At 44.4% G+C, this 15,731-nt stretch overlaps 1 protein-coding gene across 1 annotated transcript in view; it reads left to right on the forward strand.

Annotated features, from left to right (window-relative positions):
- Positions 1–15,731, forward strand: part of SF3B3 (splicing factor 3b subunit 3) — a 55,337-nt gene that overhangs the window by 3,649 nt on the left and 35,957 nt on the right. Inside the window, exons 4-11 of the mRNA XM_006030240.3 lie at positions 1–156; positions 951–1,092; positions 2,684–2,796; positions 3,945–4,082; positions 4,939–5,042; positions 10,041–10,206; positions 10,735–10,830; positions 11,690–11,762. The exon at positions 1–156 is cut by the window's left edge and continues 15 nt beyond it. Of these exons, the coding sequence (XP_006030302.1) occupies positions 1–156; positions 951–1,092; positions 2,684–2,796; positions 3,945–4,082; positions 4,939–5,042; positions 10,041–10,206; positions 10,735–10,830; positions 11,690–11,762 (988 nt within the window). The remainder of the gene's footprint in view (positions 157–950; positions 1,093–2,683; positions 2,797–3,944; positions 4,083–4,938; positions 5,043–10,040; positions 10,207–10,734; positions 10,831–11,689; positions 11,763–15,731) is intronic.

Consider the following 15,731-nt stretch of genomic DNA (forward strand, 5'->3'; position numbering starts at 1 on the left):
AAACTGGTGTACATTTTGAACAGAGATGCTGCTGCCCGTCTCACTATTTCTTCCCCACTGGAGGCTCACAAAGCCAACACATTGGTTTACCATGTGGTGGGAGTTGATGTAGGATTTGAAAACCCAATGTTTGCTTGTCTGGAAATGGACTATGAGGTAACTTTCCTCTTTCTGCTTCCTCTGAGCTTGTTCACCCTCCTTTCTAGCCTCCCTATTCAGTGTGTTTTTCACAGCATCTTTCCACTCTTGTCTTTGCACTTCATTCTAGTACTGCTTCTTTTGCCTTAGTCTCTCATTTGCTTCCCCTACCCTTGATTCGTGGTGCTCAGACCACATTTCCTTGCAGTTTCTTTACTTACTGATCAACTAAAAACACTTCTGATACAAATGCATTGTTTGTGAACTAGCCGAGGTGGAGCCATGTCTTAAATTTTCAGAGGAAGAATGTGAACAAGCAATCTTAAGCAAAGAAAGTTTTGTTGTAGTGATTGTCATTGACTTTGTGATGGTGTAAAATGTGTCCCAGACTATGATCCTTCTCATCCAGAAGGATGACATCCTTGACCTCACTTCAGCAGACAAGGAGGCAGCATTTTTTTTCAGTATACCCAAGAGATTGTTTTGTAGGCCTTGTACTGCTGTTCTTTGCAGGTAACCAATATTCCTAATGTGCCTACCTTTTAACAATAAACTTATCCAGTTAGCTCTAGTCTGTTAATAACGCTGCTTTTGTTGAGGTGCTGATCTCTTGCAGCTTCCATTGATTTCAGTAGATGGGGCACGTTTTCAGTCTCTCTTAATTTGTGTCCTTTGGGGCTTTTTTAGCTTCTGCTCTGTTTGTTTAGATGCAAGTCCCCATTCCACAGATTTCACAAAAGCTTCAGATTAATTTTCCTTCCAGATACACATCCAAAGTAATTGACTTTATTTGTATGCTGGGTTTTTTTCAGGAAGCAGACAATGACCCAACTGGAGAAGCAGCAGCTAACACCCAGCAGACGCTGACATTTTATGAATTAGATCTGGGTTTAAACCATGTAGTGAGGAAATACAGTGAGCCTTTGGAGGAGCATGGCAATTTCCTCATAACAGGTATTGTCTTTCTCAGACTTGAAGTGCTTTCTGTTCTAACAAAGAATGATAAGAAATACATTTGGGGTTTTAAGAGAATCTGTTGGGGGGGCAATATGGGAAGTTTTCATGTTCTTAGTTTGGTTTGGATTTAGGACTAGGAGTCTTCATGTGTTACTTGGAATATAATTGTGTTTAGGAGATGGGTGTGCAAACTGAAATGAGTTCTTTATGTTTCTCTGAGATCTCTCACAGGAATGTCTTCATTCTGACTGGGTTAGAAATACTTACAAGTTTTTATAATAGAAAAAGGAGCATGAATTAAAAACCTGGAAAACCAATTTATTGTTGAGGGAGGGAGGGGGACATGAAAATAAAACTGTAAATTGATTTCATTTTCCTTGAAAGAGCATGGTTACCATCTTTTAAGTTTGGTCTTAGGCACAGGGCTCTATGAAGTTACTTTGAAATTTTGTTATCCAGGATTTATTTGAGAAGTTAATGTATTGTACAATGTACAGTACCCAAAGTATTGTCCAAAGGTTTAATTAAATGCAACTATATTTTAAATGCAGCCTCAAATCGTAGGGATGATATGTTGTTTCACTTCAGTGACTTTGATGACCTTAACTTTGGTTTAATAGCCAGTAAATTTAACTTCTCAGCTGTAGCTTTTTGTTTGCAGAAAAGTGTACTACCAGGGAATAGTCCATGTTTTGTGCATTTCTATTGATTTATAATAATGGCTGATGGTTGTGGTAAAATGCAGCCCATAGTGGAAATGGATTCATTGATGTTAGGGGGTGGGAGGGACCTGTCAAGATCATCAGGTCTAGCCCCCCTGCACTTGGGCAGGAAAGACTGCTGGGGTCAGATGATCCCAGCAAAGTGAGTGTCCAGGTGTTTTTTTTTAAATATCCAGAGTAGGTGATTGTACCAGCTCTGGGGGGAGTCTATTCCAGACCCTGGACACTCAAGTTATAAAGAAGTTTTTCCTTGCATCTAATTTAAAGTGGTCTTCTGGCAATTTATGACTGCTAGTCTTCCCCTGGGGAGCCCTGATGAACAGACATTCTCCCTATCCCTGATATGTGCCCTTTATATATTGATAGGACACCACCAAGTCCCCTCTGAGTCTTCTCTTCTCCAGGCTGAACAGACCCATGGCTCTCAGCCTCTTGCTGTATGACCTGCTTTCCATATCTCTAACCATACACGTGGCTCTCCTTTGGACTCTCAAGCTTCTCCGCATCCTTCCTGTAGCATAGTGCCCAGAACTGGATGCAGTACTCCAGCTGCGGCCTCACCAAAGCCGAGTAAAGCGGAAGGGTGACATCCTTAGTCTTGTAGGGGTGGGGGGGGAATGAAACTATTAGATAAGGTGGTTATGATCCCCTTCATTCCATTTGCCTCTGCCTTGTACAGATACTGAACATCTTCTGACAAGCTTATGTCCTTTTTCCTATCAACTGAAGCAGACTATGCACTGAAAAAGGAAATTGTCTAGCTGTTTGTCCTTTCAACAAAACTTTGGATAGATGCGTCCCAGCCAATGGCCCTATTTTTATTTGAGAAATTTTGTCCGTTTTAATGTTTCCATGTCTTCCCACAGTTCCTGGTGGTTCCGATGGCCCCAGCGGTGTGCTGATCTGTTCTGAAAACTACATCACCTACAAAAACTTTGGTGACCAGCCTGATATCAGATGTCCCATTCCCAGGAGAAGGGTGAGAATTTGGGGGCTTGGACACTACTTTAGATAAGCATTATTTTGACAAAAAGGTTCTTGTCAGTTTAGTTGAAGTTAAGGGTGTCGAGGTGGCTTTCTTTTGAGGAAGAAATGCATAGTGACTGAAAGGCTGTCCAGCTGGTACCTGCCTTCCTAGCTAATCTCATAATCTGTATGGGGATAGATTTTGGAGGTTTATAGTCTGAAGTGATGAGTTGGATTCATGTCTCTTCTCTGAACTTTACCCTGGAGATAAGTCCTTGCACTCTGATCAGCAGGGATCTTGGTTTTCTCTGTTTAAAAATAGCAAATTCTCTGATTTTAATAAAGGGGTCCCTGCATGGCAGGGAAGCTTGTTGCCGCTGCTGGAAGCTCCGTGCCACTATGACGAGATGCCCTCTGCCTGCCCAGCAGCGGCGAGGGGCGTAACGCCATGCTGCCCACCCCTGTTGCTGTCAGGCGGGCAGGGGATGCCTTACTGGGGTGGCGAGGGGCTCACAGCAGCAAGGAGCTTCTCCACCCAGCCCCGGTCTGGCCTGCTGTGGGGGGAGGGCAGCAGGCGGGGAGCCCAAGTGCACAGTGGGAAACCCACTCCCACCCTACGCACAGATCTGGGGGCATGTGCCCCTATGGCCCCCCAGGAGTGCGTGCAGTGGTGGGGAGCCAGCCCCCCAGACAAGCTGCCCACAGCCCCTGCCTGGGCCCTGCAGCTGCGCATGGCCCCAAGCCCCACACACCGCCTGGGCTGGACAGCAGTCCCAGCCCCATCCCTGCCAGACTATCTCCCTCTCTCACTGTGGGGCCTTAATCCCTCCCTCCCCCACCCTTGCAGGTCAAGGGCTGCTCTCCAGGCTGCCTGGCTGTCATGTGCATGTGTGAGCGCACACATGCACATGGCACCCCCTGTCTGGTCTGGGAATGATGCTTTAGAAATTTGCTCCTCTTCTGAGGACTGTCTGTCAGGGAGACAAGACAGGAAATCTCTGACAGGGATATGCTATGGGTAAAAGTCTTCAGTCTTTCAAGTTTACCCATTTCATAGAACTGTTGCTCACTGGAACTCTAACTTGTGCTTGCAGGAAAATAACCTCATTGAAGATACGTTTGTTTCTCCTCTGAATCTCTGATTTATCTTTCCTATGACAGAATGACTTGGATGACCCAGAGAGAGGCATGATTTTTGTCTGCTCTGCTACACACAAAACCAAGTCCATGTTCTTCTTCCTGGCCCAGACAGAGCAAGGCGACATCTTCAAAATCACCCTTGAGACTGATGAAGACATGGTAGGCAGATTGAGGAGGAGGGCATTGTTTCTATTTCATGAAAATGTCTTTGACAATTCCCCATTCTTCTATATTTCACCACTAGGATTATATTTGTCTTACAGCTTTCTGTCTTTTAATTATCAATTTTAAGTTTGTGTGTGTAGGTGAGTGACTGTGCATCTTCCTTGCTATTATTTCTATTATGACAGCATTCGTAACATTCATTCATAGTCATTCTTACAGAAATCAGGGACAAAGCCCAATTTTGACCACAACATGATGATCTGCCCTGGGTTTTTATCCTGTAGCAAGGGGTGAACACAGGCAGTTGTCCCAACCTGACTGCCTACATTGTGGACCTGTACCTGGCCATTAAGTAGCAGGGGAGCTGGTTTGCTTTGAGCAAAGGGGATATCACCCTTCAGCCATTTTGAGATTGGCCTCATGCCTTTCATGGGGGCTATTATGGCAATATCATGTCTGTCAGAACTGCAAGGTGCTATTTTTAAGGGTTGTTTATGCCTTCCTCTGGGCAATTAGATGATTTGTAGAGGTGAGGGAATGCTGTTAGTTAAGAATGCTGCACATCGTCATGTCTCTTTTTAAATTCAATTCAGAATCCAATTTTTTTAATAGCAAAATAATTTCCAAGGTAAAGTAAAAAGGTTTGTGCTGGCATTCAGAATGCCAGTTGGGTTTGAATGGTGAGCTTGAAACCAAACTTAATGAGACTGCTCGATCGGCTCTCGTTTGCGTCCATCACAAATGCAACAACCTGCTTCCCTAAATGAGGAAATGTTGACTGGTCTCCAGAGCTGGACTGAACTCCTTCAGCTAGTGCAGATAGTCACTCTAACTTCCTTGATTCTTTCAGGTAACAGAGATCCGACTGAAGTATTTTGATACTGTTCCTGTGGCTGCTGCCATGTGTGTGTTGAAAACAGGATTTCTCTTTGTGGCATCTGAATTTGGAAACCAGTGAGTAAATCATTCCATTTGCTTCATACGCTCTGTTGAATTTGATTATTTCTTGACGTTTAACGTTACAACTGACATGGAATGTTACTGAACATATAAAAAGACTGAGTCTGCTGTAAGTGGGTAGAAGAACCTCTTTGAATAGCTTGAAGAGGCAACAGTTCAAGCCTGTGGTTGTATTGGGAAGGAAGCTTGTTATTGATGGGCTTTGTGCAAATGTTCTTAGAGGGATTTTGAGATTTCACGTTTGCATAGAAAGTGAGAGGGTGCTCTGAGAATAAAGTCATTGCAAGCTTCTTATAACAGGTGGTTCCTTGAAACAATTAGATATTATCTGTGTGCTGATCATGACCCTCCATTCATTATTTTGTTTAGCTAGTTAATTTTCACCTTGATTCTATGATATTTGCAGTGATTATTTTTGTATGTATGTCAAAAAAACTAAAGCATAACACACTTGGAAATGCCTCTTGTAAATGTATGGCACAACCTCAGAAGAATATAGGGATGTTTCTATGCCTACATGATTTTCTTTTTCTTCAATAGCTACACTAATTACTCATGCTTAATGGAAAAGTTGATGAACATTTTTTGGTTAATGATCTGACTAGTTTTCCAAACTGTTAAAAGGTGTAGAAACAAGTGCTTCCACACAACTTTAAGTGGAATATGCAAATTCAGAATTTATATGCACTTAATTTAGTATCTGAGATTCAAAATTTGGTGTCTAACATGTTATGCCATTGGTTTTCAACCTTTTCAGATTCTAGGTATCTCTCCAAACTTTACCAAATTTGTGATATCAGGGTTGAGACTCGCTTTTGCAGTGCCTCAGCTTACCTCGGTGGTTTTTAACTGGTGTGTGGCAGCACCCCTGAGAGGGTCTCATGGCATACTAAGGTGCTGCAGTGCCATGGTTGAAAACCACTGCATTATGCTATTTTTGCAGAGCCAAGAAAGCAGTGGTTGGCCATAATAGTTTGAAGTCGGGCATCTTTATCATTTAACTAAATAAGATGCTTGCATAGAGTACAAGCCTTAGTGAGCTCAAGTTCACTTCATAAGAGCCAGCCAGCAGGGGGAGATCTAATCATCTGATAAGCCTAGCTTTGGTTCTAATGCCCAAATCAAACCATTGCAAGAGCAGCAATATTCATTTTCATCTCAGTGAAAGCCCAAGTATCAATTAAGCCTTTCCCTGTGGATCAGTTTCCTTTTTTGCATGTTGGTATTCAACACTGTAAGAAGGAATAGCACGTCATTCAAAAAAAAAAGAGAAGTGTAGAACACAGATCATACCTTGGTGTTTCACAACTAAGCTCGCTGGGGGATGGGCATGCAGCCACCAGAGCAAGCTCACCAAGCATCAACCACAAAACCAGCAGGATAGGGTGATCAAGGGACCCCCACTCCTACCTCAGCCCAGGAACAGAGCTTCTCGATGAGTACAAGGAAGCCTAGGGCCTCCAGTGGCACACTTAAGTGCCTGTACGCTAATGCTAGGAGTTTAGGGAATAAACAGGAGGGAACTGGTCCTTCTGCTAAACAGAAATGTCTGTGATCTCATAGGGATCACAGAGTCCTGGTGGGCCTCCTCCTATGACTGCAATACCAGTATAAATGGCTATACCCTGTACAGGAGAGATCGTGCTGAAAAAAGAGGTGGGGGTGTAGCTTTCTATGGAGAGCTACACATCCCTACAATCTGAGATTGGCACCCAAGGAGGACGACTGGAGATCCTTTGTGTTAGAATACAAGGGGAACATTGTGAAGGGGATACAATGGTAGGAGTCTACTACAGACCTCCAAACCAGGAACAAGTGCTTGACCAAAAATTCACCAGAGAACTGGCAGAGGCTGCACACTCTCAGTGCATGGTCATCATAGGAGACTTCAACTACCTGGACATCTCATGGGATGAACACTCAGCCAAATCCAATCGGTCACAATGCTTCCTTACATGCGTGGGTGAGTTCTACTTGTCCCAAGAAGTTTATGGGCCAACAAGAGGCAAGGCGCTGCTGGACTTTGTACTGGCCAAAAGGGATTATCTCATCAGTAGCCTAAGAATCAAAGTACACTGGGTTACAGTGACCACACGAGCTGATCGCTTTCACTATCTATCACAAAACTGACAAGTCAGCCAGCAATGCAGTAGCCCTTGACTTTAGGAAAGCTGACTTTCATAAGCTCGGGAGGCTTGCTCTTGAGGCCCTAAGAGGCCATGATTTCATGAGGAAGGGAGTTCATGATGAGTGGTTGCTCCTTAAGGAAGTGATCCTAGAAGCACAAAGGGAGTTCATCCCCACCCATAGGAAAGGTTAAAAGAGCTCAACAGGAAACTCTTGGACCTCCTGCGTCTAAAGAGAGAGGCATATAACGGATGGAGGACAGGAAACGCCACTGAGGAGGAGTATACTGCACAGGTCTGCACCTGCAGGGAGCGAACTAGGAAAGCCAAGGCTGAACTGAACTCCATCTGGCTACACAAATCAAGGACAATAAAAAGTCCATCTTCAGATATGTGGGGAGTCGAAAGAAAAACAAGGACAACATTGGACCCCCTGCTAAACCAGCAGGGACAACTGGCTTTTTCTTGGGTATCGGTAATCAATCTGCTGATTACTTTGCATCAGTTTTTCACCAGCCCAAAGGGACCACCCTGCTTAACATCGTGCAGGATGACTGGGGTGAGGATGAATATATGCCCACCATTGGCATGAATCTTGTGAGAGAGCATCTTGAGAGGCTGGACCCCTATAAATCAGCTGGTCCGGATAGTTTGCACCCAAAAGTGCTAAAGGAACTAGCAGACATCATAGCACAACCACTGGCGAGGATATTCAAGAACTTGTGGCGCTCGAGTGAAGTACCTGAAGATTGGAAGAGGGCCAATGTGGTGCCCATGTTCAAGAAAGGGAGGAAAGAAGACCTAGGAAACTATAGGCCAATCAGTTTGACCTTAATCCCTGGGAAGATTTTGGAAAAAAATTATCAAAGAAACCATTCTTGACAGGCTAACAAGGCAACATTCTGGGGGATAGCCAGCACAGGTTTGTTGGAGGTAGGTCATGCTTGACCAATCTCATTTCCTTCTCTGACCAGGTGACGTATCACCTGGACAAAGGGGAAGAGGTTGATGTCATATATGTGGACTTTAAAAAAAGCTTTGACCTGGTGTCCTATGATGTTCTCGTGGAAAAATTGGGCCACTGCGGTCTCAACTACTCCACAGTCTGATGGCTGGGGAAGTGGCTCTGAGGTCGGACCCAGAGAATGGTAGTTGATGGGACTGAAGCAACATGGCACTTGGGGACTAGTGGTGTCCCCCAAGGCTCTGTTCTTAGACCTGTACTCTTTAATGTCTTGATAAATGATCTGGAGACTTGTGTCAAAAGCAGACTGGCCAAGTTCACTGATGACACCAAACTTTGGGGAAGTCTCCACACTTGAGGATAGGCTGATGATCCAGGCCGACCTCGATAGGCTTGCAAGGTGGGTGAATGACAACCTGATGGTATTCAATGCGGAGAAATGCAAGATGCTCCACCTTGGGAATAAAAACCTGCATCACATTTATAGGCTTGGTAATGCTACGCTCGCTAGCACCAGGGCTGAAAGAGAATTGAGGGTCATGATTGACGACAAGATAAATACAAGCCACCAATATGATACCGCAGGCAAAGCGAACAAAACTCTGGCTTGCATCTACCAGTGTATCTCGAGCAAGATCCAAGGTATCATCCTCCCACTGTACTCGGCCTTGGTGAGACCGCAGCTGGAGTACTGCATCCAATTCTGGGCTCTACAATTTAGGAAGGACATGGAGAAGCTTGAAAAGAGTCCAGAGGAGAGTTACACGCATAATTGGAGGGCAAGAGAACAGGCCTTATGAAGAGAGGCTGCAAGCTATGGGACTCTTCAGCCTGGAGAAGTGCAGGCTCAGGGCTGACTTGGTGGCAGCCTAATAAGTACATAAAGGATGTGTATCAGGATCTGGGGGAACACCTGTACACCAGAGCACTCCAGGGGATGACACAGTCCAATGGTCACAAACTCCTGCAAGACCGTTTTAGGCTGGACATAAGGAAAAACGTCTCTATTGTCCGAGCCCCCCCCAAGGCCTGGAACAAACATCCCCCAGAGGTGGTGCAAGCTCCTACTCTGAATAGTTTCAAGAAACATTTGGATGTATATCTTGCTGGGATCCTTTGACCCCAGCTGACTTCCTGCCCCTTGGGCAGGGGGTGGGACCTGATGATCTTACAAGGTCCCTTCCAGCCCTAATGTCTATGAAGTCTGTAAACCTGCTTAATTTGCAGTGGGTTGCCAAAGGAAGGGTGAACTGCTCAACTGTTTGCTGTCTCTTCAGTTTCAGAGGGAGCTCCTGCTTCCTTCAGCTGGACTTCAACCAGCAGTCCTATACAGATAGTCAAAAGAAGTGGCCCCCTTGAAATAAAAGCCACAGCAACCAGCTGAAGCACCTCAGAGTCCCACAGTTTGCTGGGCAATCTACATTTAGAACAATTTTTCAGCTATTTTAGTGTTAACTGGAGCTGCCATCAAATGTCCAGTGTGTTGTGCCAAACTACTAAAAAATTCAGGTCAAATTTGACACACATCACACAAGGCCTTGTCTGACAGTCTGTAAAGGTCCCTGCTCTTCAAAAATTTATCAGGGTTTTCCTGCAGTGAGAAAGCAAAATGTAGAAGGAGCCAGGGCAGCTGGGAGTAATGCAGAGTTTCTGGGTTCTCTGCCAACGATAGCAATAAAGCAGGAAGTCACAGTTGGGTAAGAACTTTGAAAATAGCCCTTTCTCCTTCCTGCCTTCTTCCTGTCCCCAAGAAAACAATCTCTCCAGATCAAAGTTGAAATAGCAAAGTGTATTGAGTCTCTCACCCTTTCTCTGCATTGACTTTATGGGTAAGTCTCATTTTTCTTTAGCTCTCTCTGAGTCTGCTCTGACCAAACTGTTAATGTTGCTTTCTGTCTGCAGTTACCTGTACCAGATAGCCCATCTGGGCGATGATGATGAGGAGCCAGAGTTCTCTTCTGCCATGCCCCTTGAGGAAGGAGACACTTTCTTTTTCCAGCCACGGCCTCTCAAGAACCTGGTGCTGGTGGACGAGCTGGACAGTCTGTCTCCTATCTTGTGTTGTCAGGTATGTTCCCTTACCAAATTGAACCATAATGCCAGTTACAGCCTTAGCAGCTTGGATCAGAGTATATCCACCATCATGTTGTTGCTTAGCTAGGCCTCAGGAAGCCTTCCAGGCCTGGAAAGCATTTGTGAGGCATCGGCTAAACATATGGGAGGGGGCAGTGCAAGTGACAATCTAGCTTTAGTTTCATTGCCTTAGTTTGCCCTGCCATTGTCAGAGAAGCTATATTGTAAGCACTGATAGAAAAGTAAGTTCAATAAACCATAAATTTTGGTTAAAGATTTACAGGATAAAGTTAAACCATGGCATGGTAAAGGGTGCTGAAAGGATTAATACTAGAAACTCCATCCTTCAAGTTCCATAGTGTTAGGGAGAGTGTGCATGCACACAGAAAAATGAGATCCAGCTGTCCAGAGCTCATCTTCTATGGCTTCTCAGGCTAGGCCCTATGCTCTGTGCAATGAATTTAACCGGAAGTTTCTTCTCCCTGCAGGTGGTGACTAACTCTCTGTTTTTTCCTTTATGCAGATAGCTGATCTGGCCAACGAAGACACACCCCAGTTATATGTGGCCTGTGGTCGGGGACCTCGGTCATCTCTGAGGGTTCTAAGGCATGGACTCGAGGTAAGATAGTTTTGCCATTCACAGTCTCCACTGTAATCACCCACATGTGATCCTTTTAGAAGTTTGAATGTGTGAAATCAGTTTCTTTCCAGAAGTTCTCTGTACCCCTGTTCATTTCCCAGTTGCCCACTTTGATAGTATCCAAATCACTGCATCATCCTTTTGGTGGAGGGTGGGTGTAGTTCAAAGCTGATCAGTCCAATGGCAGGGGTGGGCAATTATTTCAGCTGGAGGGCTGCTTAACAATTTTTGGTGAGCTGTCAAGGACCGAAAGGGTGGCCCCACCCCTTGACAGGTGCCCTGCCCCCTGTTTGCTATCTTGGGACTGGAAGTCCCACCCCCTTTGCCACATGGGTTGGGGTCCCACAAACCCCACAACCCCTCTTCTGCAGGCAGGAGCTCCACTCACCAGCTGTCCAGTTGTGCCCCATTGTTCTCATGTGCCCTCCACATGAGACTCCCAGCTGGAGTACTGGGATCCCCACAAGAGGTGGTGGCACAGAGCCCGCCCAGTCCAATGGCATGCAACCTCTATAAGCCCACACCTCCTGCCAAAATGGCCCTGTGAGCCTGATAGAATGCCCTGGCGATCCAGAACCAGCCTGCAGGCCATATTTTGCCCGCCCCTGGTCAAAGGGGTTTTTTGAAATATAAACAACCCTGTACCTTGTGTGCTGACTGCACAACTGCCATACCATTTCCTATGCAGAGAGACTCGGGACTGAAAACTGAACCAGCCAGTTTAGCTGCTCAGAGCACTACCCACTGTGACTTGATCATTTGCTGTTTTTATTGGGGTAAATGTCTCTGGATCATAACTTTTCTTTTAAGAGAAATACATTTTTTTGATTCATGTTAGGTATCTGAAATGGCCGTTTCGGAGCTGCCCGGTAACCCCAATGCTGTCTGGACTGTGAGGAGACATGTTGAAGGTACTTGTTCTTTTCCAAAAGCACCAAAAATGGCAGTCTGTTGTCCACAGGCATAGAAATGAGTACATGTTGGGGCTTTCCCCCCTCCCTTCCCTCCCCCCCATTAGTTGTCATGATCCAGCAGCTCCTGTCTATTTCTGTATACCTTACACAGTGCAACCTAAGATTCTCTATGTCTAAAGATCTCATCCTCTGCTTCCCCACACTTGAAAGAGAGTTCCTGTTTTTTAATCTGAAAAGAAGCATCTGAAATGTGCTGTGGGCAGCAGCATCCATTACCTGTTTGCTGTATCTGCAGTGCTTTCCCAACAGAAGCTGCTGAATTCATTGCTAAGTGTGTCAGTTAAACTGACCTTGGTTCCAAAGCTCAAGCTTCAGTCAGAGTTAAGATTCAGTATTCCTGCCCTGTGCAGAGGGTAGGTACTGTTGTACAATCACTACTTTAGAAATGCTCCTTCATAACCGAAATAGGTCTCTGCGAGGCAGAAGCATATAAATCCAGAACGTGGCAGGTAAGTACACACCTGCGCAAGTCTGGTTTTTAATGCTTCTGCCCCGGTTACTTTGCAAAAGAAAGATCCTATTTAACAAGGTTACTGTTTTGGGGTAGGCAGCATTTCCTAATCAGCTGCCCAAAAATTTATACAAACTACCAAGCACAAGGGGATGAGGCAGCAACAACATATATAGCATGTCTGTTCCCTTATCTAAAATAAGGCCCTTTTTATTAAAATATGGTGGATTATATTTTTGCATCATCCCCTTGGAATAAGAATACAGCTCTTCAGAAGGATCTGGTTACTACTGTTTCACCTGGGAGGCCCTAAAAAAAAGCTGTGCCAGATACTCCCTTGCAGACCATTTCTAAGGCTCTGCCTTAGAGGCTGCTTCCAGCACTGCCATGCACTGCACAGGCATCAGTATACTGTAAAGGAAACTTCAGGCTTTTACAGTGACATGGCATCTCACTGAGGCTGCCTTAGAGCAGAATTTACTTGAATTAGTTTTGGTTTCTTTTCCATTTGCTCAGGACATTTGGATACATCCGGAGTGACTAGTGCAAAAGGAATTCTGAATAGGAAATGCCTACAAAGATTCTCAGCAGCATTAGGGTCAAGGAGTTCCAGAGAAATGTTTTTATTGGGTTATCTCATCCTTCTTAAGTTCAAGTCAAGAGAGATCTGGTTTAGCAATTATAAACCCTAGCTGCTTCCCACAGAGGTACTGTAGAACAGTGGGGGCCAACCTTTTTTGGCAGGCATGCCACAAATTAGCCCCGCACCCTCCCCAAGTACCACTCTGATCCTCTTCCCCTTTCTGTTCCCTGCTCTGTGTTCCCTGCCTGATCTCTATTCTCTTTTCTTTTTCCTGCCCTATCTGTCACTTTCTGCCTGTACCTTCCCTGATGGTGTTGCGTGTCGCTCATAGAGGCTGCCCATGTACTTGTGGCATGCATGCTGCAAGTTGGCACCCCTCCTAGGAAATAGGACCTCTTGAATGCACAAGTGTTCCATGGATGGCTTGAGTGTATCCTCCCACACTTACTATCCAGAGGAACACATTGACAATTTGTCAGGGGATGAAGGGTCATAGCTGATTTACAGAATATGAGCCAGAACAGTATTGCAGTGCCTGTTCATAGACAAGTGGAGCTGATGGAGGCTGCAAGTCCCATCATGCGATCCTCCCCCCTCAGGTGTCTACCAAGGTTGGAATATAGCTTCCACGAGCAAAACTTCTTGTAAAGGTGAAGTTGACGACATTTGGCCAGAATTCTTTGCGTAAAAGTCTTAAGACTGAGTCAGAATAGCAATTGCTTATCTTTTAAAGTTGATTTTAATGGGCTTTAACAAAAGAAAACCCAGCACACTTTATCTGATCTTTTAACTGTCACATGTTGCTGTCTTGAGTGGATTTGGTTTGTCTGTAATGCCAGTGATCTGGTTCAGGCCAGATTCCAAGGCATTTCTGTCACAGCGCACACATGCTGCAAGGTCTCTGAGAACATACTTTTTTGCAGCCTTCAAGGCAAATACTAATCCTGGCTGGTACGTGGTGATACACACTACCAATACCAAGCCTTTTTTTCTCTTCCACAGGTGGCTGGTGGTGGAGGTGCTGATCACAGGTGTGTACCAACTGCTAGGGGCTACTGTGCTGTCTTGCAGGTTACCCAGAGAGCAATGAAAAGTCTTGAGGCAACTTTTATGCTGAATTTACTGTAAATGAATTCCAGAAGTCATTGTACAGTTGGAAATCATTGCCTTTGTACTGTGTGTCTGCCCCATACCTTTAGTGGCTGGGGCACAGAAAGCAGCTCTTTGGGTCCTCTTTCCTTCCTATGGTCCTCTGGGGAACAGTAAAGAGCTGCGTTGGAACCCTTTTCAGCTTTCACAACATCTTGGTTATATAGGTACATCCCAAGGGAACTTTAGTTCAGCATTTACATGACCAGGGTTTGCTCCAAAGCAGACCTTGCAGTGCAAGTGCGTGGTAAAAAAAAACTTAAAAAAAAAAAAAAAAAGAAAGCAGCCTGAATGAATGTGGTTAGGGACTGCCTTGTCATAGGGGTTGCCTATTTATGTGGCATGTACCTGTGGGTCGAATGGAGAGGTAGATGGGATGCAAACCGAACATTCCTTTTTTAATTTAATCAGTAGGAGGTCTACAGATTCAAAGAACAAGGAGGCTAATGTGGCTTCTGACATGTACATAGTTTCTCTCTGGCAAGTGGGTGTTGTTTACCTGAATTCCAATGTGACAGGGAAATGCGGCATCTTGGAACTTGATACTGGGGTTCTCTTAGGGTTCTGTTGCTACCACTGAACCTCTTAGAAGTGTGCATAATCCTGAGATGACATCTCTCATTTATTCACTTATTTATCCTTCCTTTTAGTAATGACTGCACTTAGGTAAACAACTCTAGCAGTAAGAAACCAGGTGTAGATTGGTTTTCTGGAAAGACATCTTAATAGACACAAACTTTTTATTAATAACACATAAGACAGAAGTGAGAAGTGCCATGTCTGAAGTATGATATGTTTTGTAACCAATTGTGAGAGATCTGTGAAGCTACAGAAAATTTGTTGGGAGGGGAGGAAGACTGAGGGGACTGGAGGAACTATATTTGGCTCTCCAGGCAGTAGCATTTTTATATACACTGGGCTTGTACTGACTTTAGTGGGGTTTATGCAAGAAACTCTCTGTTCAAACTGAGTATATTTTTCAGTCTGCTTCAGGAATTTAATTCCATTAATTCTTACTTTTCTACAACAAAATTGTCACTTGGAATCCTGATGAATACATCTTATTCATTTATTTTATTCTGCTAATTCAAACCCTTTATTTCAAGGGTTCCTATAAAGGAAAAATAACACTAAAAAAAAAAAATCCAAGCCACAAAGAAGTCTTTTGACACATATCTGTCTAAGAATTAAAGGAACAGTTCAAAGTAATGTGAGATTTTAATTGTTCCATCTAAGTATAACAAGTACATCCATAAAAAGGCTCCGAAGGTATTATCCGACTGCCATTCCTATGCAATTGTTTTAGACTGTTTTCAGAATAAAAAGACTGCTTTCAAACAGGAGTTAAAGTTTTTCTGTCCAGGTCCAGAGCACATGGGTAAGCTTTCTGCTGGGAAGCAGGGATTCATCATGAGATGAAACTCCTCATGAGAGAGTCAGCAGCACTGGACAGGTTAGGGTCATAGGTCCTTAAAAATATTCCAAAAATATGTGCTTCAATTCATAGTGATCTAATTACTCATTTTCTCACATACAGCCCACCAAATGAAACAAGCATCTCGTTATTTTGGAAAGCAGAATATAGGAAAATATTTTTCTCAGAGTCAGGGCTGGCTTTGTTACATCAAGTGAGTCTTCCTGGGAACAAAGAGTATCCATGAAGTCTGGCATCCCAAGAGACAGTCTGGATAAGGCAGCTGGCAACTGGAAACTCCTGCCACAA

The sequence above is a fragment of the Alligator sinensis genome, unplaced genomic scaffold, assembly GCF_000455745.1.
Source record: "Alligator sinensis unplaced genomic scaffold, ASM45574v1 scaffold260_1, whole genome shotgun sequence".
Taxonomy (NCBI): Eukaryota; Metazoa; Chordata; order Crocodylia; family Alligatoridae; genus Alligator; species Alligator sinensis.